The 27,334-nt window shown below is 45.8% G+C and overlaps 1 protein-coding gene and 2 long non-coding RNA genes across 4 annotated transcripts in view; 1 reads left to right on the top strand and 2 right to left on the bottom strand.

The window, feature by feature from the left end:
* Window positions 1–1,954, bottom strand: part of LOC135902503 (uncharacterized) — a 64,926-nt gene extending 62,972 nt beyond the window's left edge. The window contains exon 1 of the mRNA XM_070536434.1: window positions 1,759–1,954. Coding sequence (XP_070392535.1) covers window positions 1,759–1,954 — 196 coding nt within the window. The remainder of the gene's footprint in view (window positions 1–1,758) is intronic.
* Window positions 1,955–17,144: 15,190 nt separating this feature from the next.
* Window positions 17,145–23,348, top strand: LOC139057360 (uncharacterized). Of its 2 annotated transcripts, XR_011512711.1 has the most exons (3): window positions 17,145–17,595; window positions 18,739–18,903; window positions 21,338–23,348. It is a non-coding gene; the product is annotated as an uncharacterized lncRNA (long non-coding RNA). The 2 variants fall into 2 exon arrangements; XR_011512710.1 differs by having other exon boundaries at window positions 18,739–23,348.
* On the bottom strand, window positions 20,639–24,208 carry LOC135902552 (uncharacterized). Its single transcript, XR_010564536.2, has 3 exons — window positions 24,071–24,208; window positions 23,648–23,828; window positions 20,639–21,667 (listed from the first exon to the last, which is right to left on the bottom strand). It is a non-coding gene; the product is annotated as an uncharacterized lncRNA (long non-coding RNA).
* Between the last annotated feature and the right edge of the window lie 3,126 nt (window positions 24,209–27,334).

The following is a 27,334-nucleotide window of genomic DNA, read 5'->3' as shown; positions in this document are numbered from 1 at the left end:
ATTCCCTCCCCCCAGTCCGAAACTGAACAGGGCTCAGGCTGTTACTTTCAGGCTTTTACAGACGAGATCGTACCTCACCCCGAGAGCGCTTAGTTGGATAGACCCGAACTTTCCGCAATCGTGCTCCAAATGCGGTCACGCGTGCTGCTCCTTCGACCACATGCTCTGGCTGTGCCCGTACAACGCGGGCTCCGACTTTCATAACGAGTCCAAGTAGGACGCCTTGCTGAAGAGCTCGGATTTCACAAGCCAACTACAGGCCGTCCAGAGGGCCCGCGACGTCGCGGAGAGTCACCATCTCCCTGTCCCGTCGTGGGTGGAGCCACCAACTTGATCGGGGAGCCTTCGGTTGCCCCCTAATCAAGTTCCTCAGGACACTCTAATAAAGTTCTTGTCACTGTCACTCGTGTCCCGTGCCCGTTAAAGATGCCCTGGTGGTCAAAATTAATCCGGAATCCCTCCCTCCGGCGTGCCTCATAATCAAATCGTGGGTTTGACACGTAAACCCCGCAAACGAAATTCACTCACATTTGTTTCATACTCGTGTGGAAAGTGCGCGTCGCGCACCTCCTCGCCCGCTTCGCCGCCAAAATCGATCGAGGCACCACGGACCCGCGCCAGTAGCACGTGGCCTCGCGCTCTCCTTGCTCGGCGCGGGCTTCGTTATTACGCCGCCGCTACAGCGGCACACGTAGGTGCCAGGAGTGCTTATTTACAGCGCTCGACGGAGTCTCGGCGACGCGCGCCCTTCAAACGGCACGTGCGTCAGCGTTTGTTTTCCTGCGTCACGAAATTGGGAACGGCGCAGACCTTGGAGAGTTTTATGGCACCCTATAGGTCGAAATTTTATGCGTCGCTAGATCCCTGCAAACCGCTATCCCAAATATAAAGCCTCACGCCGACCAATTGCGCTGGCAAGTTGCGTTGGGAAGGTAATGGAGCGAATGGATACTCGCCAGACTTGAGTGGAATCTCGAACATAGCGAAATCTACCCAGATGCTATGGCTGGCTTTCGACGTCACCGATCTTCTTTCGACAATGTAATCGATCTGGTAACCTACGTTCAACACCAAAAGACGTGTAAGGGATTATTTGTTGCATTGTTCTTAAATATAAAGGGAACCTACGACAACGTTCTTCATGACGCCATACTTGAAGCATTGGAATCGGTGAGCCTGTGTGGTCCATTATATCGTTGGACACGCAGTTATTTACATAGGCGGACTCTATTTGTTAACGCTGAAGCTGGCCCAAACTCGCAATATTATACGCACCATGGAGTTCCACAAGGCGGTGTCTTCAGTGCCACGCTTTTCAACTTTGTACTCATTGGTCTCGTGGAATGACTTCCGAACACAGTTAAAATATCAGTGTATGCCGACGACATCTGCGTCTGGGAATCTGGTGTGACACGGCCGCAAGTACGCGCCAGGTTTCAAAAAGCTGCGATGTCAACATCGACGTACTTAAATGAACAAGGCCTCAAGATCTCGCCAGAAAAGTGCGCATTGGTCGCGTTTAGCCGAAAGCCAATGAGATCATACAATGTCTCTATGGATTGTCAAAGCATACCTTATGTGGCGTAATTATTGATCGTGAGCTATGCTGGAGTCCTCATGTGGCCTACCTAAACAAGCTATTGGTGGATATTTATAATGTGTTTAAGTTACTTGGAGGAAAAATCTGGGGTAGGTCAGTACATGCCATGATGCAACTATACAGGACGCTCTTTCTTGGGTATTTGCGATACAGCTTGCCTGTGCTGACCAACACCTGCAGTCGTAATATCCGTACACTCGAAAGCGTCCAGGCCCAGGCACTTAGAGTGTGTCTTGGATTGCCCTGGTGCTCGTCAACAGCTGAAACAATTGTCATTTCCCAGCCAAGACCCATATAGTAATGGAGGTGCTCGGAGCACACGTAAGACACCTTGCTCGAGCCCCTGTCCATCATCTAGCCTCACTGCCAGAGGACCGACCACGTGCTTCCTTTTGTGAAACAGTCCTGCCCTATCGTGCATACCTTCCATCAGGTTATACAGCTCCAGCGAAAATTACGCTGGATTACAATTCCGGCTTCCACTTCGGTTGCGGAGAAGCCAGGAAACACTCATTCATCGATTACAGCTGGGTGTGGCATACACCCACCGATACCTTCACAAGATTGGACAAGCGCGGGACCCTGAATGTAGCGTCTGTCACACTCTCGAGACAATAGCTCACGTACTTTGTGTGTGCCCTCAATATGCGGCCGAACGAAGAACACTCAAATCAATAGTTGACAGCTTGGACTCCCGCCCCTTTTCAGAAGAAAAGCTTTTGGGCGCGTGGAGGAGTGTTCACTGTGCCCAACGTGCCAAAATCACTTTTTGACTTTTTAAGTGAGACTGGTCAAGACGATCGCCTTTAGAAGCTGTGAGACGTGCAGTCAGTACGAAATGTGCTTGCGCAATAACTTTTTGGGACAATATTACTTTTTGTATGGACAAGATTACCCTTACGTTTATGCGTCTTCAGTGCGCACCCGCATATTGGACAACGTGTACATAGTATCTCATTGTACTATAACATAATCACCCGCCACCTACCTTTCCTTGTATTTCCCACTACCCCTTTCCCCAGTGAGGAGTAGCAGGCTAGAGACACGCTCTCCAGGCCGACCTCTCCTCCTTTCGGTTCATTAAAATCTACTTCTCCCTCCGTTTCCCCTATGGTGCTTAGCTCAAGCAAAGGTTCGACTAATGGTACCAGGAATACGAGCAAAAGCCCAACTCTCGTCTCCAGCACTTAGGCAGCTTTCACTGCTTTTGCTATATGAGACATACAACGAGCATCATCATTTATATACTGACGCTTCAACCACGTTGAATGGGTATGCAGGATCAGTGATCTTTCCTGCAAAACCCTCCACCATAAAAATTCAACTATCTCACCAGACTACATCGACTGCCGCGGAGCTTGCTGCTATTCGTTGTGCACTTCGTGTAATTTCTGATGAACTACCCAAGAAACAGAGCGTGTTCAGTGACTTCAAGGCTGCTGTTCATTTTTTGGTTTCTGCCTTACTCCGAGGACACCACGAACAACTAGTTCTAGAAATCAGACTGCTGCTTCACCACCCCGTCGAGGAAGGACACGACATCACGTTAGAGTGGATTCCAAGCCCTGGTGGCATAATCGGCAATGAACATGCCGACGCAGCAGCACGATCTGCACATGAGGAGGGCTTGGGAGACTCCATTCTATTCTCAAGAACAGGCGCTGCAATGAAAATTCGGGTGCTTGCAAATGAGGCCATCAGAAGATAAATGTAATTATTGAAATAATGATCATGATAACGATGTTCATGACCACCATCATCTCATGACGTGTACACAAATGATACTCTAGACAAAATAGAACACTCTTTATGCATTATCAGGGAGTCGCGATGTTTCTGCACACAACGTCAACAGCGCGTTAAAATGAAGTTATGGGGTTTACGTGCCAAAACCATTCTTTGATTATGAGGCACGCTGTAGTGGAGGACTCTACTCTACTAGCAAGAACGCTAAGGGGCCGCTGTGAAAGAAAGGAAAATTACCAGAGTTCTCTATCTGGCACCTACACGAAGTCGATCCATATTTGAAATAAAATCTCTTATCTGGTCTTATTCAGCGTGAAGATTTTTCACTCTATCACTGGAGAATATGTATCGCTTTTACTAACGCCTGTTCATTCTTAATGGGAATGGCGGATAGATCCAATAGTGACACTAAAACTCAACATGAAGAATCAATTGAACATATTTTGTGCGCTTGCCCGCTGTACAGTCCACAGAGGGAATGCCTTCGCTACGAAGTTGACCAACTGGACGACCAACCGCTATCGGAAAAAAGAATTCTACACCACCGAAGGGACCTAACGTCGCAAACGAAGGCCGTGCAAGCGCTATTGCGCTTTCTGCGATCTACCGGCCTTCGCGAACGTATTTAACTGCAACGCCTTTTATGTCTGTGTGTCACCATGTGTGCGTGTTTTTTTTTGCGTTTTCCTCTTTGTCGTCTTTCTAAACCCTATCTCCCATTCCCAGTGTAGGGTAGCAAACCGGAGACTGACATCTGGTTAACCTCCCTGCTTTCCTCTTCATCTCTCTCTCTCTCTAAAGCACCTGTTGTGTAGTTGTCCATCGTAGCAAGGGCAGAGGCATGTCTTTGGGACTCGTTTGATGAAATTAGATTACATGCCCTTTACAGAACAGTCAATCATGGGACCATGGCCTCATGCTTCAACGACGCGGTAGGCCACGAAAGCTCTGCAGTGCTTCTTGAGGTTCACGAAGTCACGCGACCACCTGTGACAGACTGGATGATGCCCGCTTGTGCACGCGTGTGCGTACCATACTGTGGAATTTTATTCTCTCGTTCTTGTGATCTTTCCCTACACATCCTTTTCGCGTTATGATGTATCGTTCACGCTATTATTCACGCATACTGGTGAGTGTCTTACAACACTGAGTTGCATTCGTGAGTGCTTGAACCTCGAACAGAGACCCATGCATGACTGAAATATTTCTGAAATTTGTCGCTACTTTTTCGTTCGCACTGTTTACGAGACACAGCCCGTCGGTTCTTATAGCCTGCGTCACAGCACACAAGACTTGAGTAAAACAAAGAGCTGTAAAGATTTTGCTCAAGCCTACCGACTCCTGAGATTCTATACGGAGGCCCAGATGCGCGCGCATTCTTGCAGAATGCTGAATGCTTCGCAACCAGCCATATGTTTTCGTTTTCTTTCTTTATGGTATAGTACATGGCGCTGCGACGCCTATATAATGGAGGCTTACACCGCATCGGGCCATTGATTCTCGAGCTGCGCGTCATTCGGTATAGCTCCAGCTGTTGGGTCACACCGTAGAGCACCTCGCGTTTCGTCGGGAAGGAGTGTGCATGTACGTGTGCGAACGGCTTCGCGTGAGAAGAGCGAAGTTCTCGCGTGTAATGTAGACGGCGCGCCACAGAAAATACAGACATAAATACGCTCACATGCCCTTTGTCGGCATCAAGCCTGCTTCGTCTCCTTCGATTACAGTTCTTTCTCTGTAGGGAGCACTTCGAACGCAATGGCATGGAGAGAGCGAACGCTTTTGGCAGCGTTTATATCAGTTATTTTAATCTTTTTTTACCACTCTGATGCTACATATAGCAGGACCGACAGCAGAAATGCTTCGTTGTTAAATATGGTTATGGTCTTGCTTCGGACCTTCCGAAATTGCACGTCTAGAAAAGTATTGTTTCAGCTGCTGTCGCCGTGGACTTTGCCAAGCAAAGAGAGCAGAGAAAGAGCGCAGCTGTCTGTACCATCTTTCCTCAAGTTTAACAGTGGAAGTGAAAGCAGAATAGATTTCATCTTAGCTCAGAAATTTTGATTTTTCTTCTCCTAAACCGCCCAAATTGCACCTGCAGAAGACGTAGCCTCAAGTACGTTCGAAACCGCTGTAGACTTGCACTGCAGAAGAAGAGCAGATTGCACAGGCAATCGTCCATTCAGCAACTTTTTCCTGTAACGCGAAGTATTTATTGCCTCATTCTTGGCACTTTGCTGTAGGTAGCTTGGTTGCTGTCTTGCCTCGCTTTCATAAAGATAAAATAATGTTTGACCGGCGGTGGAATCGAACCTTTGCCGTCGAACATAGCGGCTCAGTGCTGTGAGCACTAAGCTGAGTATTTTTTTTTCTTTATTGCCTTATGTAACAAAACGTACGTATATAAATATCCGCCACCCTGTCTAAGGTTGGCGGATATGCGTGCTGCGATCCCACGCATACGTCTCTCGTTCCAAAGTCAGTAAACTGTTTGAAATGCTTGGCGCATGCGCGCCGTGCCACTTCCTCTTTCCGTGTGACAGCTACGCTTAATTAGCAGCGCGCGAAAGCTGCCACCGTCGCGTCTTGCGTTTGCCGCACCTCGCGAGGAATGGCAGTTTGCATCTGGAGACGCGCGCCAGCGCACACTGACTTGGCTCACTGATAGATGTTCTGACGGGCATTGTCTCGTACTTTGTTACTGATAGTGCTTCAAGATGCTGAGGTATCGCTAAACGCCTTTGTTTCATTTCTGAACCGTTAAATCAGCGCACAAAGTAAAGAAAAGTCACATCTTCACATGACATAAATCTGTGTCTGAGTGAATATTGTATCAGGGCACAGTTGCGTAGCCAGGCACACGGAAACACGAGGCAGCCAAAACCTGATTGTCGCATGTGGCTGGGCATCACATTTACCAATACCTATTCATTTCTGATAGGGATGGACAACAGTACGTCGTGTAACTTGTGCGGGTGCTATGAGACTCAGAAGCACCTTTTGTGTCACTGGACATCCTTTGACGCTCAACGACCTACTCTGTAAGCTGAATTCAAGCTGGTAGATAATAGAGCAACCTCCGAAGATTCTTGGACCATGGCCTATGTATGCTTGCATGCAAACGGCTGCAAAAGCCCTTCTGCACTTCGTGAAGGATGCTGAATTATATGAACGGTTGTGACAGTGGAGATTCCTCTTCGACTGACCGTGAATGTCTATTATTTTTCTTTTCTCTCCTTATCTATTTTCCCCTCCCCAAGTGTAGAGTAGCCAACTGGGCACGTCCTTGGTTAATATCCCTACCTTCCCTTTTTCGTTTCTCCCTCTCAGAGCCCGATATCGGTCTGGAGCAGATATCTGTGCTCGCGCTGCGCTTCGACGCGTACGATCTGTCCCGCACCGTCTGCGCATGCGTAGGCGTGTACTTGTAGTTTGACCTTTGGACTGCTCCATCTCTGGGTTACGGAAACAAGTATGATGGGTGTTACGTTAGGGGAGGATAAGAAGAGAGCAGATTGGGTGAGGGAACAAACGCTAGTTAATGACATCCTAGTGGAAACCCAGAAAAGGAAATGAGCATGGACAGGGCATGTTATGAGGAGGGAAGATAACCGATGGTCCTTAAGGGTTACGGACTGGATTCCAAGAGAAGGGAAGCGTAGCAGGGGGTGGCAGAAAGTTAGGTGGACGGATGAGATTAAGAAGTTCGCAGGGACAACATGGCCACAATTAGCACTTGACCGGGGTAGATGGAGAAGTATTGGAGAGGCCTTTGCCCTGCAGTGGGCGTAGCCATCCTGATGATGATGATGATGATCTCTGGGACTGACTGAGTTTCTTGAGTGCTTTCCGCGTAGCGCGCTATGTAGAAATTGTGCGACGTTGTACCATCTTCATGATCGCCCAAGTTAATACTGTCTTAACATTATTCGCTGGAGTACAGATTCCATCGTCGTTTTACATAAATAACAGGTACTCAGGTACTCTAGCAAACAGCGCAAAAACGGGACACAGAAAAAGGGGCACACAACGCATGCGCTGACTTTTGACATGCGCTGACATTTATTGTGCGAGCGCAGAATATATAGGCTGAGAAGCAGAGGCAGAGGAGTATTGCGCTGTTTGCTAACGTAAGTGTCCGTACCAACAAGCCCGGCTAGCCACTATTCTGGAGATAACATAGCCATAGATACGTGTGCTTAGAAGGCTTTCTCTCATTTACGCTCGTCCACTACTCATGTACAGACGAACAATTGCCATGTCGTAAGCTGGCGTCGAACGACCGGTCCATGTATAGATCATGCCATTCCCACCATACAATCATCCTCAACGTGACCATCGTCGTGCTTATCTCGTCATTGGCACGTGCTCTCGCAACCCACACGCATAACTACTGCATTCACGCGAACACGTTGACCCGCCTGGTGTCACTTTGCGGAACACCAAGAAATGCTAGGTAGCTAGCTATCTGCAAGATGCTTCGCATAAGATCGATTCCCACAGGGCGGGGAATCTGCCCTTTCTCTTTCTCTCTTTTTTTCTTGCTGTTATCATTTTACGCAGAGATGGTAAAGATGTATCTTTCGGATGAGTGGTGCCAAAATCTTCGTTGAAATTACTGCTTGTACATTCGCGGCGCTTTGCAGTTCTCGGTGCTACATTTTTCATGCACGCTTCGAAGCCCGTGCACAACCGACTGGAAAATAAAACGAAGCACGCAAACAAACCACCGGGGTGGCCCTGCAAGGAAACTAACAGAAGCACCAATAGACCACAACATCGCCTCCCCTTTAGTGTCGCCGTCTGCTCGCGCTGTTGTGCCTGATGAATCACCAACTCGCTTAATTAATGATCTCGTTGTTGGCGCCGGCGCTCGATCGACGTCATTGCAAATCCTTCTGGAAATAGACATGCGGTGTGCAGCGTTAGATGCGTGCGAGACACAGTTAGTTACTAACCATGTAGTTAAGTGTTCTGTATGTTCAGATATATCTGTTTTCTTCTCAAGAATTAAGCGGCGTGCTCTTTCTGCATAATTTTTTATTGTCTTTTTGATAGGCAGGCCCACCCCCTTGTCGATATCGCAACTATACTTGCCCTAAGCAGTTCTGAGCTAGCTATAGGGATAGCCAAAGTTGTACTGGAAGCCTCGGACATAAAAATAAAGTTAGAAAAATAGTCGTATATTTACGCGTGTTCGAGCCACAAGCCCCACGGCTCTGAAGCGGAACTCTGCCACTATAGCACAACCACAGTGCATTTGCATTTTTATTGCGACAGCGATTTGTATGGACACTCCAGCTGTATTTCTGTCACCGCCGTCGCCGTCACCGTGGTGTTCCACATAAAGTCCAAGCACGATAACATCATTGCCGAGCGCCGTGTGCTGTATATGCGAGTGGAAACTTGCGAGGGTCCGACGACGACCGCGGCTCAATACCGTGTGCGCAAAGGAGGAACGCGGCAAGAAAGCGCGCCGTCCTCCGTCGCACTAATTATCTGAGAAAGGGGAGGGACATGGAGGCGAGGGAGGGGGTGTTCTACGGCGGCTGATCCTACGGCGCGGCAGCGCGGGCATAGAAGCGATCTTGAAAGCGGTCGGCGATGTGGATAATGTGCGCGGTCACGAGGGCCTCATCTTCAACGCTTAGTTCGCGTTGAAGTTCGACGCAGCACGAAGGTCGGTTCGCTCGCTGCGGCTGCCGCGCTTTCGGACTCCAGCGGTTTGCCAGCGAGTTACCGCGGTCATCGAGTGAGATGCGTTCGTGTTTAACTGTGCGCACTTGAAGCCGTGCTTCTTCATTTAGTTTATATAGTCGATAAACCTACTGCCCTTACTTCTTATAGCTCTCTACTAATTTGCTATCGTAATCCATGCGTCGCCTTTCGGGCGAAACTACGACTTTCTTTATTTCATGGTATATATTACAAAAAGCAAGTAGGCCTGCGGGAACCAGTAATACATAGCCGCCAGAAGAGCCATAGACACGTTTACAAACACAAAACAAACACTATAGGGGATCTGTAAAAATTCGAACAGTTTCCTAAAAAAGGACCCAAGAAAACATAGTTCATCAACAAGCGGTATAAGTGCGATGGGTAGTAATTTTGACAACGAGGTTTTTCAAGCCGGAAATCACTTCACTGAAATGTGATTTCGAAGAAACACTTGGCTCTGCGTTCCTGTCCAACATGCGAGTTTTTCATAAATGATACAATCCCTTATGCTATACCACGTCTAAAGGCGCATGATCGGTTTTAGATGACATGAGGTGTATGGTGTGGATATTGCGACCGGTCTTCTTTTTTAAGTTCACTGGTGAACGTATTAAAATAAAGTGGCGTTCTTGAAGCCAATAAAACAGAGTTTTATAGTTTTTGATAATTCGTGGAGAAAACAATACTTCAAAGACACAACACTACTTTTCCTATGTAGCCAGGCTTTTAACAGGTAAGGTTTAAGTGCGCACCCTAAAATAATGCCTTGAAGCAAGGGGAAATACGCTTTTTACGGACTCATGCAAGCACGTCTTGTTTAGATTAGCCGATATATAATGAGCGGTATAACGGAGGCAATAAATGCATAGCTATTATATCTGCATTATATATTTACAAAAGATAACATAACAGGTATTCATTTTAGAACCTAAATACAAAAAAAAGAAAACGCACCTGGAAAATTGCCTTTAGGCATGAATTTCCTCCAATGAAAATGCGAAGCAAAATTTCTCAATATCACTAAATTTCATAAAACGATGGCAAGATGAATCTACTAGAACACCCGAAGTAATGGCTCGGAACAGTCACAAAAAAAAATAGAGGCAACGAGGCACTATTTCTTTATTATAAAGGAACATCAATCCCAATCGGCCTGCACAACTGCTCTGAATAGATGGTCAAGTCTTACTGACTTCAATAAGACTGAATGGCGGGCTAGTTGCTTTGATTTGATTGTGGAAAGTTTTGCCCACACTAAACGACGACTACAAGAAAAAAGGACACAAAGACCGGCGCAGACTGACAACTGATCTTTGCTTCTAAAAATAGCACATATACACCCTCGAGTACCATCTGATTATCACCGCGCATGCGCGACAGAGCACAGGTTCCATATGATAACAACATTCAGAAATGCAGCACAATCGACACACTACCTTCTATTATTGAGCAAGTGAATTTCACTGTCATTCAAAGTGATAGACGGATGACAAACACATGTTCCTTGCAGTGCAGATATGCGTCAACCTTCCATAATTTCTCTCGTTGTCTGATTAGAGTTAATACACAAAATAGCAGTTCGGTGAAACAATAGCTTACACGGGTTCAATGTACATTGCGCACAGTGCAATGCCAAATGTGCGTAGGGCCTTCCCTTTAAGCTCGCCAGCTGTTCCCTTAACCTTACCTTTGTGCATCGGCCAGTCTGATCGACATAGTATACTGCCCACAGTTGAAAGGGATTTCATACACTACATTTCTTTTACATTCTAAAGACTCGTGCACATGGCGGTTCGAGCACTTGTTAGTAAGACTGTTAGCCTTGTTATCATACATACTGTTTGCCGAAGGGCAAACACCCCCACCTTTGTCTCATGCCGAGAAAACTACATTCACCTGATATTTCACTCCTATCTTAATGACCAAATAAATGTTCCCAATATTCAGTTAGAACGCTGAATCTAAACCAGGAACAATGACGTGTTTGCAAAACGTAGAACTGTGTTGTTGCCACAAAATAAAATGCATGCTTTAGCTGTGCCAGAGATTGAGATGGTATAAGGAGCAAAGTTTGGGCATAACGCTTTAGGGCTTTCTGTTTTTGGTTCTCCAGCCCGCTAACATTGGCTCTATTTTATGCCTGAAGGTGTGCATCTCTGCTACAATCGTTCTGACTCCCTTAACAGTTAATAGCCACCTTTCAAAGCCTGTGACCCTTCACTACACTATGAAGGAAGGCTTTCTTCGTCAAACTGTTGTTTTCACTTCAGTTAGAACCAATGCACTTAAGTGTGATTCGTCCAGCGTTCACTGTTTCAGTGTTTTCGTAAATGAGGAAACCAGAGTGGAATATGTGGACGACCACATTTTCTATTGTACGGACAAACCCAGCATCAGGACTGTGATTTCTATGAGAGAACTATTCAGAACCGTCTTTGGTGCGTGAAAGAACTGTGCTCAATGTTTGAGACTTAACTATGACTCATGGGCATTTAGCCTGGCGCAGTCCGCGTGCAGTTAAGGGTCGCGGGCGTCGACTGGTTAAACCACAATACTTTAATTCTCGTTCTGTTGGATGCGTACACGCCAAATGTACATTACTGGTCCGAGCGCGTACCACCCGAGTTGCTTTCGCAGTGAAATGCGTTATGGAGGTTTTCCCCCCGAGTTCGCGTAATGTGTTTAACCGCTGCTATTTATAATATATAATCACAAAATATAAAATTCTTTCTTTCATCGTTAAAAGTAAGCCTTGAAAGTACCAAAGGGCCAGCCGAGCAAGCAACGCTGCGCTTCACCGTCTTCACCCGCCTGACAACAACACACACACACAGAAAAAATGTTTTATAACCTTACTGCGGCTGTTCAACACGTTTCTAACGGTTCAGGTTAAAGGTAGCGTGAAGTATGAAATATCATTTTATTTATTTACATTATACCTAACAGTACACAGGAGCGCATTAAACAATGAAAATTGCCCCTGGTCTTCTTCCTCTTGTTGTAGCGGAGCTGTTTGCGTACTGCAGAAAGCTTTTCTTGATTTCGTCTCTTTTCACTCCGTTATCTTTTATTCGACTGCTACGGTCTATTTATTACACTATCGGTCTATGAAAAAGTTATCATGTACGATCAGTGTGTTTAAAAAAAATAACGTTCTTACTCCGCAGGCAATATTAGTATCATTATGTGAACTGTACGGCGCAGTTCAATTCCATTAGGAATTCAATTCTTTGTTGCGTACACTTCAAGGAAGATGTGCGTCTGGTGCGCTGCAGCATCACGAATTCACATTAGTCCACAAGCTTGATTTGATGCCTGTATGGCGATATTATTGATGATGTGCTCCTGAATATTCGTGGCGCATACCAGCAATGGCGAACTGGCCATGAATATGAATGAGCAGCTTAAAAATCAGACAAAGGTACAGGACGAATTAACATGTAAATTGTTGTCACTCGCAAATAAAAAAAGGTATTTTCAGTGTTGGGAAAGAAACAGAAAAAGAATAAAATGAACAAATTGCGTTGAATAAGAAAAAAAGGAAAATAAGAAGAATCAATCTGACACGGTAATCGATTGGATTAAGATAGTTCCAGCCTGCGGAGCAAACATTTATGCTGCTGTACCGCAGACAATAGGCTCCGAAAGATTTGAATAGAGGTACAGATGAATCTAGAGCAACACTGCTGAGCGGAGTGTGTCTTTTTCTAATTGCGTAGTAACCTTGAAGGGACGAGAACAGACGGTTGCACTGTTGCACTTCGCTCCTCAATGAGGCAGGAACTCCTGAAAAACACTTTGCGATATGGGGAACGTGGTTTGAATCATGGATACGAGACATCATAGAGGTTCGACGTAATACGAATGCATTGCCATCGCATCTAACGCTAAAATCGAGGCTTCATTTTTTAAAGCCAAGGTTTCTTTGCATCTTTCGTCGACATTCCCACTGCTGCTGCTGCTGCTGCTGCTACTGCTGTGGGCGGCTGTAGCTGCTGCTGTCGTGCACACCATGTCGAGGAGGGGGGGGGGGGAGGGAGGCGTTCATAGAGTGTGTATAGATAACAAGCGCGAGTCAGAGAGAAAAGGCGACAGGAAAAACTTGTCTTCCCCCCCACCGCGCCAAATGTGCGCAATGTCCTCTGGGCCTCCCTGGCCGTCGCCACATTAGCCGCTTGACAGCTGTAATTATGCGTGACTTCCCTCAGAAGCATTGCAGAAACTGCAGCGCTTCCCGTTCTACTAACGTGCGAGGCCAGAGGGGACGCAGATAGAACTGTAGAGAGAAGAAGAGCTTAAGTTCAAGGTACGGCTCAGTGCGTTGCTGGTAAAAATGAACACCATGCAAATATGTCAAGCGGACAAACTACGCAGGGCGTGCAGAAGCAGAGCCGCTTTAATTAAAGCGCACCGCAGGGGCCTGGCGACACTGCGGAAGCGATCTCACGTCACAGAATTTCTGTGCCCGCTGCGTTAGCTTTGCGGCTATGGCATTGCTGGAGGTCGGAGATTTGATCTCAATCGCGGCAGCAATATTTCGACGGGGGCGAAATAGAAAACGCACGTGCACTTAGAGTTGCGGCACGTTAAAGAACATCACGGTGTCAAAATTAATCCATAGCCCGCCACTACACCGTGCCTCATAATCAGAATGTGGTTTTGGCGCGTACAACCCCATAATCCAATTCAATGCTTCTTCCACAATGCGATGTGCCATGTGAGGCAATGACAACGCTCAACCCTCTCGGAGGTTATAAAATAGGGCGCACAACAACGCCTCAAGTAAACACCTCTCCCTGTTTGTTCTGTGTACTACGCAGACAAATAGCAGTAGTGCACGCAAGATAACGTTTAACATCAACTCACCACTCTCGTGTTAGCCTAAATGTTGAAGAAATTAAGCTGTAGCCGTCTAAACCGCCACTAATAATCGTCAATCAAAGCATCCAGAACAGAAAGCTTCGCTTACATCGATTTTCACAGTGCGTGGGATGACCATAATTTTTTTGTGTGTGTTAGGCACAATTTTCTGGCACTAGTCACATAGAACCTGTCTGTAGTTTGCAAAAATAGGCGCTGCGGATTCCGACAATGCCTCCGTGATAGCACGCCTACAAAACCAAGTGACGTATGTGACAAAGGACAATGTCAAAAAGTCGGTCTGCTTACGGAAAGAAGCCCGTGCTGGAGCTTCGGCAACCTGATGGAGAAATGTTTACCTATGGCCTGTATACCCAAACTAATCGGACGCTCCTCCAGTATCCATGTACCAATGATAGAAAATCATTTTCATAGCACGAAAATCACCAGTAGTAGTATGCGATGGGCGCGGTCATCGTCGTCATCTTTCTCATAGCTTTATGACCCCGGTACACCGTGCCCCGGCTGTCCGCACGCACTAATTGTCCCTCAGTTTGGGCACCGCTCAACGCCCACCGGTATACTTGAAAGAAAAAAAAGAAAAGAAAGAAAGATGCAGAACAAAGCGAAGATGAAGCGAACGCTTTCCAGATTGCCGGCTCTTTCTCCACTTCTCAGCAGAGGCCCCTTTATCGAATACCCGGCAATGACGCAGTCGAGGGCACTCAGTCGAGATTGAGGGGGCGTTCAGTGCTGGTCCGAAGCAAGGCTGCGACTCGTCCTCTTTGCCCACCGCTGCTCTCCCGCGGATCGTTATTTACTTGTCCCCATGCCGTATTCAGATTTCCGCGGTCACTCAAGCGGGATGAAAGATTTCTGTGTTCTTTTCTTTCTTTCAGTCGTTTTTTGTTCGCTCTATTGTCCCCGCTTTCAACGCCATTTTCTCCCTGGACCTTCAGCTCATTATTCATGCGGTGACCACGCGGCGTCCACGGCGACGCTAGCCCGAAGCAACAATGCGCCTCGGGAATTCGGGGGCAAATATACAGCAACCAGTGTTCTGCGCAGTGTTCGTTGTTCACCCATGCATCAGGAGCAACGCGGCGAGCGTGCAAGGACCAACGGAATGGTAAATTTGGAGAGGAGGCTGAAGAGTTCGTGAAAAGAATTTGAAAGCCGAGCGAGCGCCATGACATTTAGAAAGACGATGCAAATGTTTTTGGGCAGTCGGCTAAAAAAAAAAAAGAGACTAATTGACGCCACCGTTTTGGATTACCTTATGCTTTTCAATATCCAATATTCTTTTTTTTTCTTCTTTTATTTCGCGCCATTTTCCTGTTTGTAGATATTACTGTTAACTTAATTCTTCGTCTCAGGCGCCTCGCTCCAAATTTTTTTGTGCGTATAGTGCGCATCCTTATGCTTACTCGAGCCATGTTTTGTACTTATGAACCCTCTTTAGAGGCACGAGCACTGAGTGAGACTATTTTATGCGCAGCGCTTCCGGTTCACCTCCTGAGACGACCGGGGAGGAAATTCAAAATAAATCAGAAAAAAATAAAGAAACAGTATAGTACAAAATTGATTGGTTTCATTATAAATATATCAGGGCATAAGTTTAATTACAAGTTGAGTTACTCAAGTGTCTGGAATAATTAGAAATAGTTAGAGATCACTGAGACAACCGGGGACAAAATTCAGGATAAAGCAGAAAAAGATAGAAAGAAAGGTACAGTGCAAAGTTCATGGGTTTCATTGTGGATATGGTATCAGAGCATAAGTTTAGCTACATGTGTTGTTGAAGTGTCTAGAATAATTAAAATTAGAAATTACTGATTACCGCATGCGACAGAACAGAATCGTAGACTTTAGAGACCCGCCACGAGAGCATGGTTTTGGCGAAATTCCTGTAAGCCCGCAAGTAGGAAACGGAAATAATGATGTCACTAATAACGTCACACACAAGGAGGAGGAGATGGAGGAGGAGGATGAAAAGGAAGGAAGGAAAGGTAGGGAGGTCCACAAGGTAGCATTATAGTTTGTCGGCTGATTAATGAAAAACAGTTGCCTCCGTGTGGGGTTCGTCCGTTGTGTTCAACTAAAGTTAACCTAAAGGGCACTAACGCCGAGGCGTGACTGCCACTAAGAGACACGTAAGTCAAACCACCATTCTTTGTTCTCCCCGTCAAGCCCTCTTGGAAAGAAGTAATTAATGAAGGGGAAATGATACATCCACCGAATCGTAGCAGTTGCCACAAAGGCAATCCAACGGATTCCTCGAAAGAAAAGCCTCGTAGTTGAAGAAAAATTCGTCCTAATCCGGGATGCTTCAACTACGAGGCTTATCCTTCGAGGAACCTGTTGGGTTTCCTTTGTAGCAACTCCTACGTTTGGGTGCATGTCTCATTTTCCCTTTATTAAGCTCGTTACACTTTGAAGGACCATCCTAATGTCTCCACCGGTTCGGGCAAAACATATTTCGTGGATCGCACATTTAAATACAACATGTATAATTGATTTACTAGTGCTGCCTGTGCGTCCCGCGCTACGAAGGCGTTTCCGGCTTTTTTTTTTTTACTTGTTTGTGTGTGAGACACTGGTCTAAACCAGATGCTTTAATTTTTATATTGTATGTGTTGCGTTTTGTATATCCTGCGTGTCCGCCGTATGTCCTGCGCATATAATTGCATTTATCATCGCTTAAACCATTACCCTGGAGTAGCTTGTTAGGCGTTTCACCAGGCAAACCTTTCGAGTTTTCGTTAAACAGCCTCTCTCTCTCTCTCCCTCTATCACTGAGCTAATGTAAAAGCACTGGTCTTTTATGGCACAGACGATCGGCTTGAGCGAACCTGCAGTCAATCATTTGTAAGATGAATTCCTGCTGCAGGTCGTGGTTACTGCGCCTACCGGAGCTTACCTTACAAGCAAGGAGCAACGAAGCGTTCCTTTTTTTAATCTTCCCACCCAATTAGTAGGAACGTCCCTAAAAGGATTTAACGTTACTCGTCTGGTTTAGCGCGGATTGTAGTCGGGGCTGCTGCGCCTGTAAGTAAAGGCCCAACCACACGCAGCCCGGGATACGCGTCTCGATACGCGTACACGTAAGCGTACGCGTCTGCGTGCGCGTACGCGGGTGACGAAGGGAAGGGCGTCCAGCCACACGATACGCGCACACGTGCGCGCTTCGCTGCGCGTATAGCACAGGGCTGACAGACCAGCGGCCCAGCGACGGCGGAAACGGTCGTCTTTGGCTTTGAGAAAAGTTTATCTTTACTTTCATTGTGGCTAGCCATTTTTATTTAATTTATCAATGTTAGAGCTAGTACATTGTTTTTAAGTTGAGAAATGAACGCTGTTCGTATCTATACATCCTTATGGCAAGAAAAGCTACATCAATTATCAACATCACGCGCGATAGCGTCTGCTTGCTCACAACTGCAGCTGACATCTGCGCGCGACCACGCACGACGTTGCTGCCGAGCTCTTGCTTAACCGCTTGCTTCGCCGGTATCAGCGTACTCTCCCCGCAATGTACCACATGAGAAAGAAGCTTTTGCTGCTGCTGCTCTTGCAAAGGCGGCGGGAGCGCAGAAAGCGTCTGCGGCCTCTGCGGCGACGTTGGTGGGTCCGGCCATTCTTTCAACTGCGTAAAGAAGAAGGACTTTACGGCTGTGAGTAACTTCTTTCCTTTCGATGATCTACAGTGGTAGAACTAGGAGCCAGTGTTTGGACATGGGGACTTATCTTCGTTAGGACAGCAATTACTTATCAGCGTTTTTAGATGCGCGCATAAGTGAAATGGTTAAAGTAGTAATGCGGGGATCGTACTCGCAGCGCGCGAACGCCCAATTCGCAGAACAGCATCGCGTCGTCGGTGCAAGGTTCGTCCAGGTTGACAGCACCGATCGAAACGATAACGTGACGTACGCGAACAGGGGGAACGACAAGAGCAGGGTGTAGCTCGGAAAGCGCGAAAGCACAGGCGAAGATCGGGCTGATTAGCCGCCGGAAGCGTACAGATCGTATATTGGATACGTGGTGACGACACCTCACGACGTTTCAACCACCGCCTGTCTAACCCGTGTATGCCGTACGACATACGGTCATTAACTGTTCAGCTTCAGAGGGGAAGAAGCGCTTGATTCTATTTAACAGACAATCTGCACTACTAATTTGGAGCTCCCTTCATTATTAACAGTAGACCATACTGTTTACACAGAGCTTGTGTAGCACCCTCTTGCACAAAATTTGTAAGGATTACGTTTTGTAATACATTTTCTGCTATTCGATATTTTATTTGATATCCAGATTAGTTTTTCTTCATTTGATTCGATTCTAAATCTACTTTTCGGTATTAGCACACCCCTACAAAAAGCTAAGGACTGCTAGTTATATTTGTGCCATTAGTATAGCACATAGATTCAGGAACACCTTTTGCACGTGTTGGTTGTCTTATATGAAGCTTGTGGACGAGATACGATTTCCTATATTATCTGTCTCTCAGAAGTGTGACTGTAGATATGAAGTGTAATGTAATTAAATTGTGACCTGGGGGGCAGGTTAAAATTCTGTGCGACTAATTTCGGAAGTTTCTTGGCAGTGGCCGCACGATTTTAATATACCGTTGACTGGCTCTCCTGTTTTGCCGAACCACTGTTTGTATTCAAGCACATAAACAAAGCAGGGGGTGAAATTGATGATGGCTAGTGGCTATACATGTGTGTCAGTGAAAAGTGTACAGCTCCTGATACCTGCGCGTGTATGTGGGCAGGGCATGGTCTTGCTGCCAGGCAATAATGCACCATTTTTTACAGATGCAACGGATACGTCAGGATGACCACAGATTTTTCTACAAGTTCTTTCGCAAGGCGCCGCAGCTCTTGGACAAGCTATGGAGCTTTTTAACAGAGGACCTCACACGGCAGCACCACATTCGAGAAACCCCTGGAGCCTGGAGAACGACTTGCTGTAGCGTTAAGGTTGGTAAAGGACAGTTGCCCCAAGAGTAATAATGTGCGATTGGAGGAATACAGAACACCGTTTCTTTGTCATTTAATGTATCATTTATTTTATTTTATTTACATATTACTGCCTGCCACCTTTTGGAAGCCAAATCAGGAAGGAGTCACAAAACATTGAAGCAAAACAAAAGAAAGAAGGAAACGACTGACAATGAGCGTGCATAAAAAATACTAATACATAATAATAATAATATATTAATAATCATCTTTATTTCTCTCTTTCCACAGAATACAGAATTATACACAACTAACTATGTATTAACTCATAAACAAATAAAAATATATAGTACACGAAATGCTGATACAAAACGAGAAATAGTAATGATGGTACTGACAATGCGCGTGAAAAGAAATACAAGAAAAAAATGATCACAGAGACTGAAAGTTTCCACTTACTGCATCACCAGTGTAACTGTTACGGCTAACTAAAAAAAAAAAAAACTGCCATCGACTGGCATCGCACAAAAGCTACCTCAGTGCTTTTGACCTTGCGCAACCTGTAAAACATGCACTGAGGTATGCTTGCACATGTAGTATTAAACAAAGGTGGTAGCTAACCTACACAAATGAATTTTGATCATACGTCACCCGAAAAGGGCCTCCACAGCCATGTAGATCATTGTCAAGAAAAATCATGTCATCATAATTAGTATTCAAACAATTGAGACATGCGTACTAATTTTTTTCAACTTGCATTCAAGCTACTTGGCATCCCGGTAAGACATAAAAGACGGTGCCTTGACTTACTGTGTGGGGATTGAGGCGGCTAGACTCTGCAGTGGTGTGTAAGTCATATAGTGGCGATTGTGCCTGCAAAGTATTAAACAACTGCAGAACAGCACGACAGCCGCAGAAATTTCTTACATTTTTTTCAGCTTAAGAAATTTTTTAAAGCTCACATGCTGTTCACGGCTCCCGTCAGGTAGCCCTGCTTTCTGCCAGAGAAGCAGGGTCATACGCATAAATGTCTCATTTACACACTGCCTTCAATGTCACTGATTACGTACAAAGACTTTGGCCAAACATCCAATGCAGAACATGCAAAACCAACTCTGGAACTGAGCCACAGAACACAAAGAAAAAAAAGCAAGGAATGTGGCTTGTGGATGATATTTTTGGGAGAGGTAGAGGTTGTCTATGTTGGCAGCGAACCTCGCCTCCTGGCTATGTGGTGGCAAGACTTTTCCCTTTCTGCTACCTTTTCTAATAATAATAAAACAATTAGAAAAATGCTTGTGCTGCTAGAACGCCCCAACAGGCTTTACAACTTGCAGCATATAACCGAAATTTTCAATGGGGTCTGGTTGAAGGTTGACTACATTTCTTTTTATTTAGAGGCATGTACACGCATCTCTACATGCATGTACAAACTCTACATGCACAGGTGGTGAACTCAAAAAGGTTCATTGCTGCAAGACAGGCTGAATGAGTAAACACAGATGAAAGCGATAAACATCTGTCTTGCAACAACACACCTTTAGTTGCAAGTCAGTGCTTCTTTATCGTAGATGTGTTGCTAAAACATGTTCACACATCTCTACAGCAGCAATGTCCAGCCAACCAGGCCCACAGATATCAACTTTATGAAATTCTTGAATACCGCACAAAAACATGGATACAACACAGTGTAAGATGAACAAAAAAGAAGAGCTGAGGGGCTTTGACATGACAACAACAGACAAGGAAACGTATATAAAGCATAAAGGAAAATAACTGTCATTTTATTTGTAATGTCAACATCACAAGGAGAAGGGAAATGAAAGTAGACAAAATATAACTTGCCACTGGTGGGAGCTAAAACCAATTGAGCTGGAGGCTATTCCACCATCAATTTCATAGAATGTTTATGTGTACTAGATTAGGCTCTTGGAGTGTTCTTGCACGAGTAGCACTGGCTAACACTACCAGGGTGAGATCTAGTACATGCACATACAGGCCCAAGAAAGTTTGCAGAGGGATAGCCATTGCTGCAGCTCTACTGGTAAAGCAATGCAAGCATAATTCAAAGGTTGTGGGTTCGTCTCCCATTAGTGGGAAGCTACCTTCTCATATACTTTCATTTTCCTCCTTATTTTTCCATTTCGATATAAAGTAATTAAATTCATCAATGATTTCCTTTTGTTTCATTGTCTCTTGGCTTTATCATACAAAAAGTATACATTAAAAACATTAATCTTTGAATTATTCTCCTACTTGCATCAATTTAATTTTCAAATCGAGATGCGCATCCTCACTGGCCTCTCTAATGTGTTTGAGCAGAGAGACGGCAAAAGTTCGAGGTCATCCTGTGGTTTGCATCTTTTCATTGCACTTGAAACATTGCTTAATTCCTCCAATATTCACTGACTCTAATCTCTCTTTTTCCTTTTCCTCCCCCTTGACTTTGCTTCAGAAGCAATGCTTCCTAACGTATCCAGCCTACGACTGCCTGCTGAAGCCAGCGATGCTCCTGACTGCGGACTGCTGTGGTGTGCCTCAGAATCCTCAGGAACCAGAACTTATTGAAACATCGGTGATTCAAGAGATTCCAAAATGTCCTGAGACTCCACAGACTCATGCGACGCCGAAGACAGAGTCGATGCTGGCGCTTGTGACTCTTCACTTCACGGTGATGGCGCTTCAAGTGTTGCCAGATCGGAAAACTGGCACATTTTTTGTTAAGATGTCTGCAGCACTTCCCTCCTCACTTGATGGGGGCACTGGTGGAAGGTTGGCGGACATCCTGCATGTGAGCGTAATAAGGTTTGCACATACTGTCAATGTGTAAATAATGTGCCAGTCTGGATGCAAAAATATATGAAGGCTCAAATCCGTCCACATTTGTTTTAGTGTGTGATTTTATTAGAGTACACTGAAGCTCTGAATCAGTTTTGTAGGGACAAAAGTGGCTTGCCTACACAACCAGAATGAACAGTTTCTGCATGCGCGTAAGTGTAGCTTTTGTATCTTTTTCTGTTTTTGCTTGTGATGCATTTAAGCAGTTCTTACGAGATCTGCATGCCTAAAGCCTAGTGATTACTTCTACTCAAAACAGTGCATGATATTTGGAATGTTTCAGTTTTGAAATAATTAGCAGGAAGCATTCCACTACATTTACTCAGTAAAATCACTTAATAAATTTCATGTTGAAAGACCTATGCTTGCACTTTCTAAACATAGAGTAGTAGTACTGTTAGGTCTTGCTTTAGCATAAGGCTCTCTCCTGTTCTAGTTTTTCTACTTGAAACGTTCTTGGCTTGTAACTTTGTTTTCCTTTCACTTGTTTGTAAACTTCATCTCATTCTAAACTGTTTTTCTTAACTGAATGTACGTCTAAACAGTGTGAAGCTGTGTACGTAGTAGTCAGTGCATTTGTTGTTTGTATTTAGGAAGTTACGTCTAATAATGTTTGTCTTCTTGCCATCTGCCTTGTAAAGGGTGTTTTGGCCCAGCAAAGCTGACCTTAGCGAGCAAACCCTTCCAGAAGGTTTTTTACAGCCAAGCTTTTTTTGCCTCTTCTCTGGACTTTCCTACCGCTGCTCCTACTGTCTTGCCAAATAGCTCGCCTCATACTCATATTAATGTAGACATTGAACCATTGTCATCGCAGCTGACTACTGGCTACTGTGTTGCACGAGTGACCAGTACTGGACGTAATGCAAATACCAATTAAAATAATGTAACTAGATCGTGGTTTTGGCATGTAAAATTTCAATAATCATTTTTTGCACAGTGCGAATGTGTTAAACTGGATCACCTAGTCCTTCCTCGGAAATTTTGCTAAGCAGGAACAGTGTTCTCCACAAACATTGTGAAAGCTTCGCTTAAACCAATAACCACAGCACCTGAGATCTGCAGAATAACCACAGGCTGATAATAAGCAAGGACACTGCTGAGCAGACACAAAAAGAATTATCAATTACACAGCTGACAATGTTGTCAGTACTATGGCACATTTATTCCTACAGCATGATGACACTGAATGAATCCCTAAGCAAGCTAGGTAATATTTGAGGGTCTGTGATGATGCACCGATTTGCACACTGCTGGCAGGCAACAAAATGAAAAATTAAAACTGTGCATTGAAGCGCCTAAGGTACACGTGAATATAGCAACATTCAATACTCAGTTAAATACTGGCCATTGACTTGCACGCTGCCTTCTAGGATCAGTGCACAGAATAAAAAAAACTACTTGCATGTTTTGTGTTTTCTTTTTGTGTGTGTATCATGCAAGCCCTTTTCTTTTTATTCATCCTGCTAATTTGTATGTGATATTCTCTGTACTTCTGTCTTATGCTTTATTGTTAGGTTTTTAAGTGCTATTTTACTTGTTATTTTGTACCTGTTTTTCTGCTTTCTCTGCTCCCCACTGCAAAGCCAAACTGGCTTTGTGGGTACCTAAATAAATAAATATACAAAGCTATTCTTGTACTGCTTGTATGTCCCCTTACCGGATCACATTTAACGAAATATGCGATAATCGGAGCGGCGACGCAGCACAAATATTTTATCGCCAATTAGACAAAGCTGAATATAATGCATACTGTGCGTCGACTTGCTTCTGTAAGCACTATTTTGAGTAGATTCCCATAAGTGCGGTGCATTGCCAGCTATAATACAAACATACGGCATCGTCGGTCAACGTGGTAAAGGGAAAGCACTAAAATCCCGTGTTTCATTTTTAACACGCCGGCTAAGATGGAAATTTCAAGATCACTTACGGTCTACACTCCATTGTGTAGCGCAGAAACATCATCTGGTCGAAAAACAGCCAGATGACGTCGTTGTGAACGTCGACAGCTGGCACGGCGCGGCTCTTTCCTTTCTGACAACGTCTTCCCAGGCGCCGAAATTTATTCCCCAGGGACTTCCATCACTTCTGCAGCGCTGTGATAACGTCATCTGCACAGATGAAACGCGTTTTCGACATCTGCGAGTCTGCTGATGAGAGAGGCAGCTTATACCAGTGCCACACAGCTAGGCTTTCGATGGCGATCGAGCGCGATCAAATTTCTCGATCACGATCGGTTCTACTCATATTGCGCGGTACAGGCAATCGTGATCATCAAATCCGACCCCGATCGGGCTCGATCGCGATTGAAACTGCTCCGCTATGACGCCCGTATAAAATTCCGAGCACTCACCTGTTCGGCAGCGTTGGGCATGACGATCCACGACCACCTCGTCAAGTGCTTGTTCTAGTGGCGCTTGTGTTTCGCCTGCTACCAAAGCGCAGGTCGAGCCTCAACGCAGGCGATCAGCGCTTCGTTGTTGATCGCCTCCAGAGCCTCTGTGATCTATCGACACGAAACCAGCGGCGACTCCCGGCGTCTCCGCACGATTCTGCAACTTCAACAACCTTTCCGAACCGCCGGAAGTGTACATGCGGCCCACGTGACGTCGGTGCACAAGCTGCCACTTCCGTCGCGTACGCTCAAAATATACGCTCAAAATGACGCCCAAGATCAAGACCTCCTTGACGCGCGCGTTTCCTGCACGTCTGCCCTCTCTAGACGCGTAGGACAGGCGCGTACGGCCTCGCAGACGCGTGACGCGCAGCCAGGCGCGCACGATTCACCGCGTGTGGTTGGGCTTTAAAAGCTTAGGCCTGCAAAAGACGCGCACTGATGCAAACCAGACAGGACTAAGCGCTTAAGAAGATTATTTCTTCTTTTAGCTTGTCTCTTCCATGTCGGTGAAGGTCTTAGATGTGCTAGAACGCATGTGAATATCGATTTATTTCTTCTTTGCATATCTTATCGAGCCTATACAGCATAGAGGCATGTTGTCGCTTGGAACTATGCTTCGACGGAGGCCTATACCAGTCATGAAGGCTCTAGGGTTTTTTTCCTTTCTTCTTTATCCTTCTTTCTTTCTCACCTATTGCATCTCCTTTCCCCTCCCCCAGGACAGGGCAGCCAACCGGAGATAATCCCTGGTTAACCTCCTTGTCTTTCTTTTGCCTTTCTCTCTCTCTCATTGCTATCGTTTTCTGGTGCTGAGCCTGAGATGTCGGCTTCGACTCCCGGCCGCACGACTCCATATTGAAGGGGGCAGAATGCGAAAACGCACGTGTACAGCGCTTTGGTTGGACGTGAAGATACCCCCAGCGGTCAGAAGTAATGAGTAGTATTCGTCAACAGCATCTGCCTTGGCTAATACGTTGGCTTAGTATGTGAAAGCCTATCAATTGCATCACGGTCTGATGGAGCATTTCTAACAGAAGTTTCCCTGCTGTTAGTGACTTATCTTTTTCTTATGTTTACAGACACTGCATTTTTTAAGGAGCGAGGTAATTCGCGTATATTGTCATTCATATCGCTCTTACTTGAGTATTTCTTTTGTCATTTTTTTTCTTGCTTTCTTTTTCTTAGATACATATATGCATCAATCTATGCTGTACTTCTTAGACATTACCACATTTTCTGGCACCAGCGAAACGTAGTAGTCGCAACTCTGCTACTTCTGACGTGCCCATATTGATTGCAGCCGAGCCTATATACTTTACCCCAAGCTAATAAAAAATGTATATTCTGTATAAAAAAATGTATAAAAGTAGAAGGGCACGAAACGCTGTAACTGTCTTTCGAGTCACCGCGATGGCACTGCGCCAGATAAGGGGAATTATGGGGCCAGAGTGGAGGCGGGAGAAGGACAGCCAGGCGCGAACACTGCCAGAGGCGACAAGTGCCACTGAAGAACACGCCCCGCAAACGGGGAAGCGAGACACACGGCTGAGAGCCGTACAGCCACGCGACGCGTAGACGGAGGAGCGGAGAGCCGTGGCAGACGTGCGAGGCGGCAACGAGCGCCCGCCGCCGGCACCGCAGCAGTGCCGCAACAGCGGGAGAAGGGAGGGCGAGTGCGGAGCGGACGGTAGCGGCGAGAGTGAACACAACGGCGCTGCGCGGAGGAAGAGCGCGAGAGGATAGGCGAGAACACGTGGTCCGGCTTTGGAGGACAAGGGGAGAGCAAAACTTGCGCCGTGCACTAGAGATGGCAGCAGGAGCGCGAGCAGCTAGAGCAGAGTGCGGATGATGACCTTGGTTACGGCGAGGCCGACAGCGACGCTAAACGCGGGAACGGGCGCCAAAGAGCTGTGCTCTAAAATGACAACCATTCCACTCTGGGAATCTGGAATGGCAGCGAAAGCTGAGGTCAGTCAAAACACTCAAACGAAAAGTGCTTTCGTTGCCATTCCATTATCTCAGAGTGGAATGGTTGTCCTTTTTTGAGGTTGCGAGTCTGGCGTCGTTGCTCGTTCGGGGTGCCCGGGCTCGCGATTGTCGTTTTCGTTCAGCATTGCGGGAACGTTCTTCGTCGGTGGTCGTTTCGTGCCGGCACCATTTACATTTTTATTGCTTTTCTCTCCAGCACTCCTCGCACGCATGTTTTTCTCCGAATGCACTAACTATACGTGTCCGTCCCATCGATAACGCCGCTGTTTTTAGTGCCGATACATCTGCTGCTTATATACTGGGATAACTTTTACGTCAAGCTATTGTTCACGGTGAGCGTTCTAATCTGTTCCGCATTTTGACGTCGGCACCACCGCACTGCACCCGTGTGTGTTTGTTCGAAATCGCTAAGTCCGTTGCTGTGGCCGGACTCCGAAAACACAGCGGAAGGTTAGCCATACACAGTTGTTGCTGTAAAAAAAGAAGAAGAAGAAAACGCAAACAAATATTAAGTTATGCTAAAGAATGAGGAAAATTATGTTGGTAGACAAATTCGAAGTTTCTGCATGTGATGCACTGTTTTCAGCTTCCGCAAGCAGATCGACTTCCCGAACCGCCATCATCTGTGGCGATGTCCTTCGGTATGTGCACACTAATTATTTCCTAATCTTTCTTTCCTTCCTTTCTCTCGACCCTCACTCATTCTCCTTTTATTCAATTGAATTTTGTTTACAGTACACCACATAGCAAGGCGGGCCAGGCAACTCTGCTTCTAAACACCGGTCCCAACATACCACAACCCAACAAGCAAAGACTAACAAAATGCAACGATATATATTTGGTAAATGATGGGGACGCGGGAAAATTAAAATGAGCAAGCATGGGCATTAGCAGAAGGAGCGAACGGAAGGGAAACATTTATTTTACACCTCAATAACGAAATGCACCTCCACCAAATTCCTCTCGAATTTCTTCTTTAAAAGCTTTACAGCTAAAAGGAAAATGCATGTTACCAGTTCAAGCGAAAAGATATACTTCGCATAAAAGCGCACGAAAGTGTTAGGACCTCGTGTCACTGTGATTTGCTGTTTGTTTACGACGTAGTGAGCGACTCGGCAACCGTTTCCACGCGATGCGAAAACGCGCGTGCGTTAATATTCCGGCGGCGAGTGGAAGGAAGAAAAATGGGACGCTTTCGCTGCTGCCCCCTAATGGCTTCTTAATAACGCA

Source organism: Dermacentor albipictus, chromosome 3, assembly GCF_038994185.2.
Source record: "Dermacentor albipictus isolate Rhodes 1998 colony chromosome 3, USDA_Dalb.pri_finalv2, whole genome shotgun sequence".
Lineage (NCBI taxonomy): Eukaryota > Metazoa > Arthropoda > Arachnida > Ixodida > Ixodidae > Dermacentor > Dermacentor albipictus.
The sequence above is the reverse complement of the archived record's forward strand: the minus strand, read 5'-3'. Positions and strand labels throughout refer to the sequence as shown.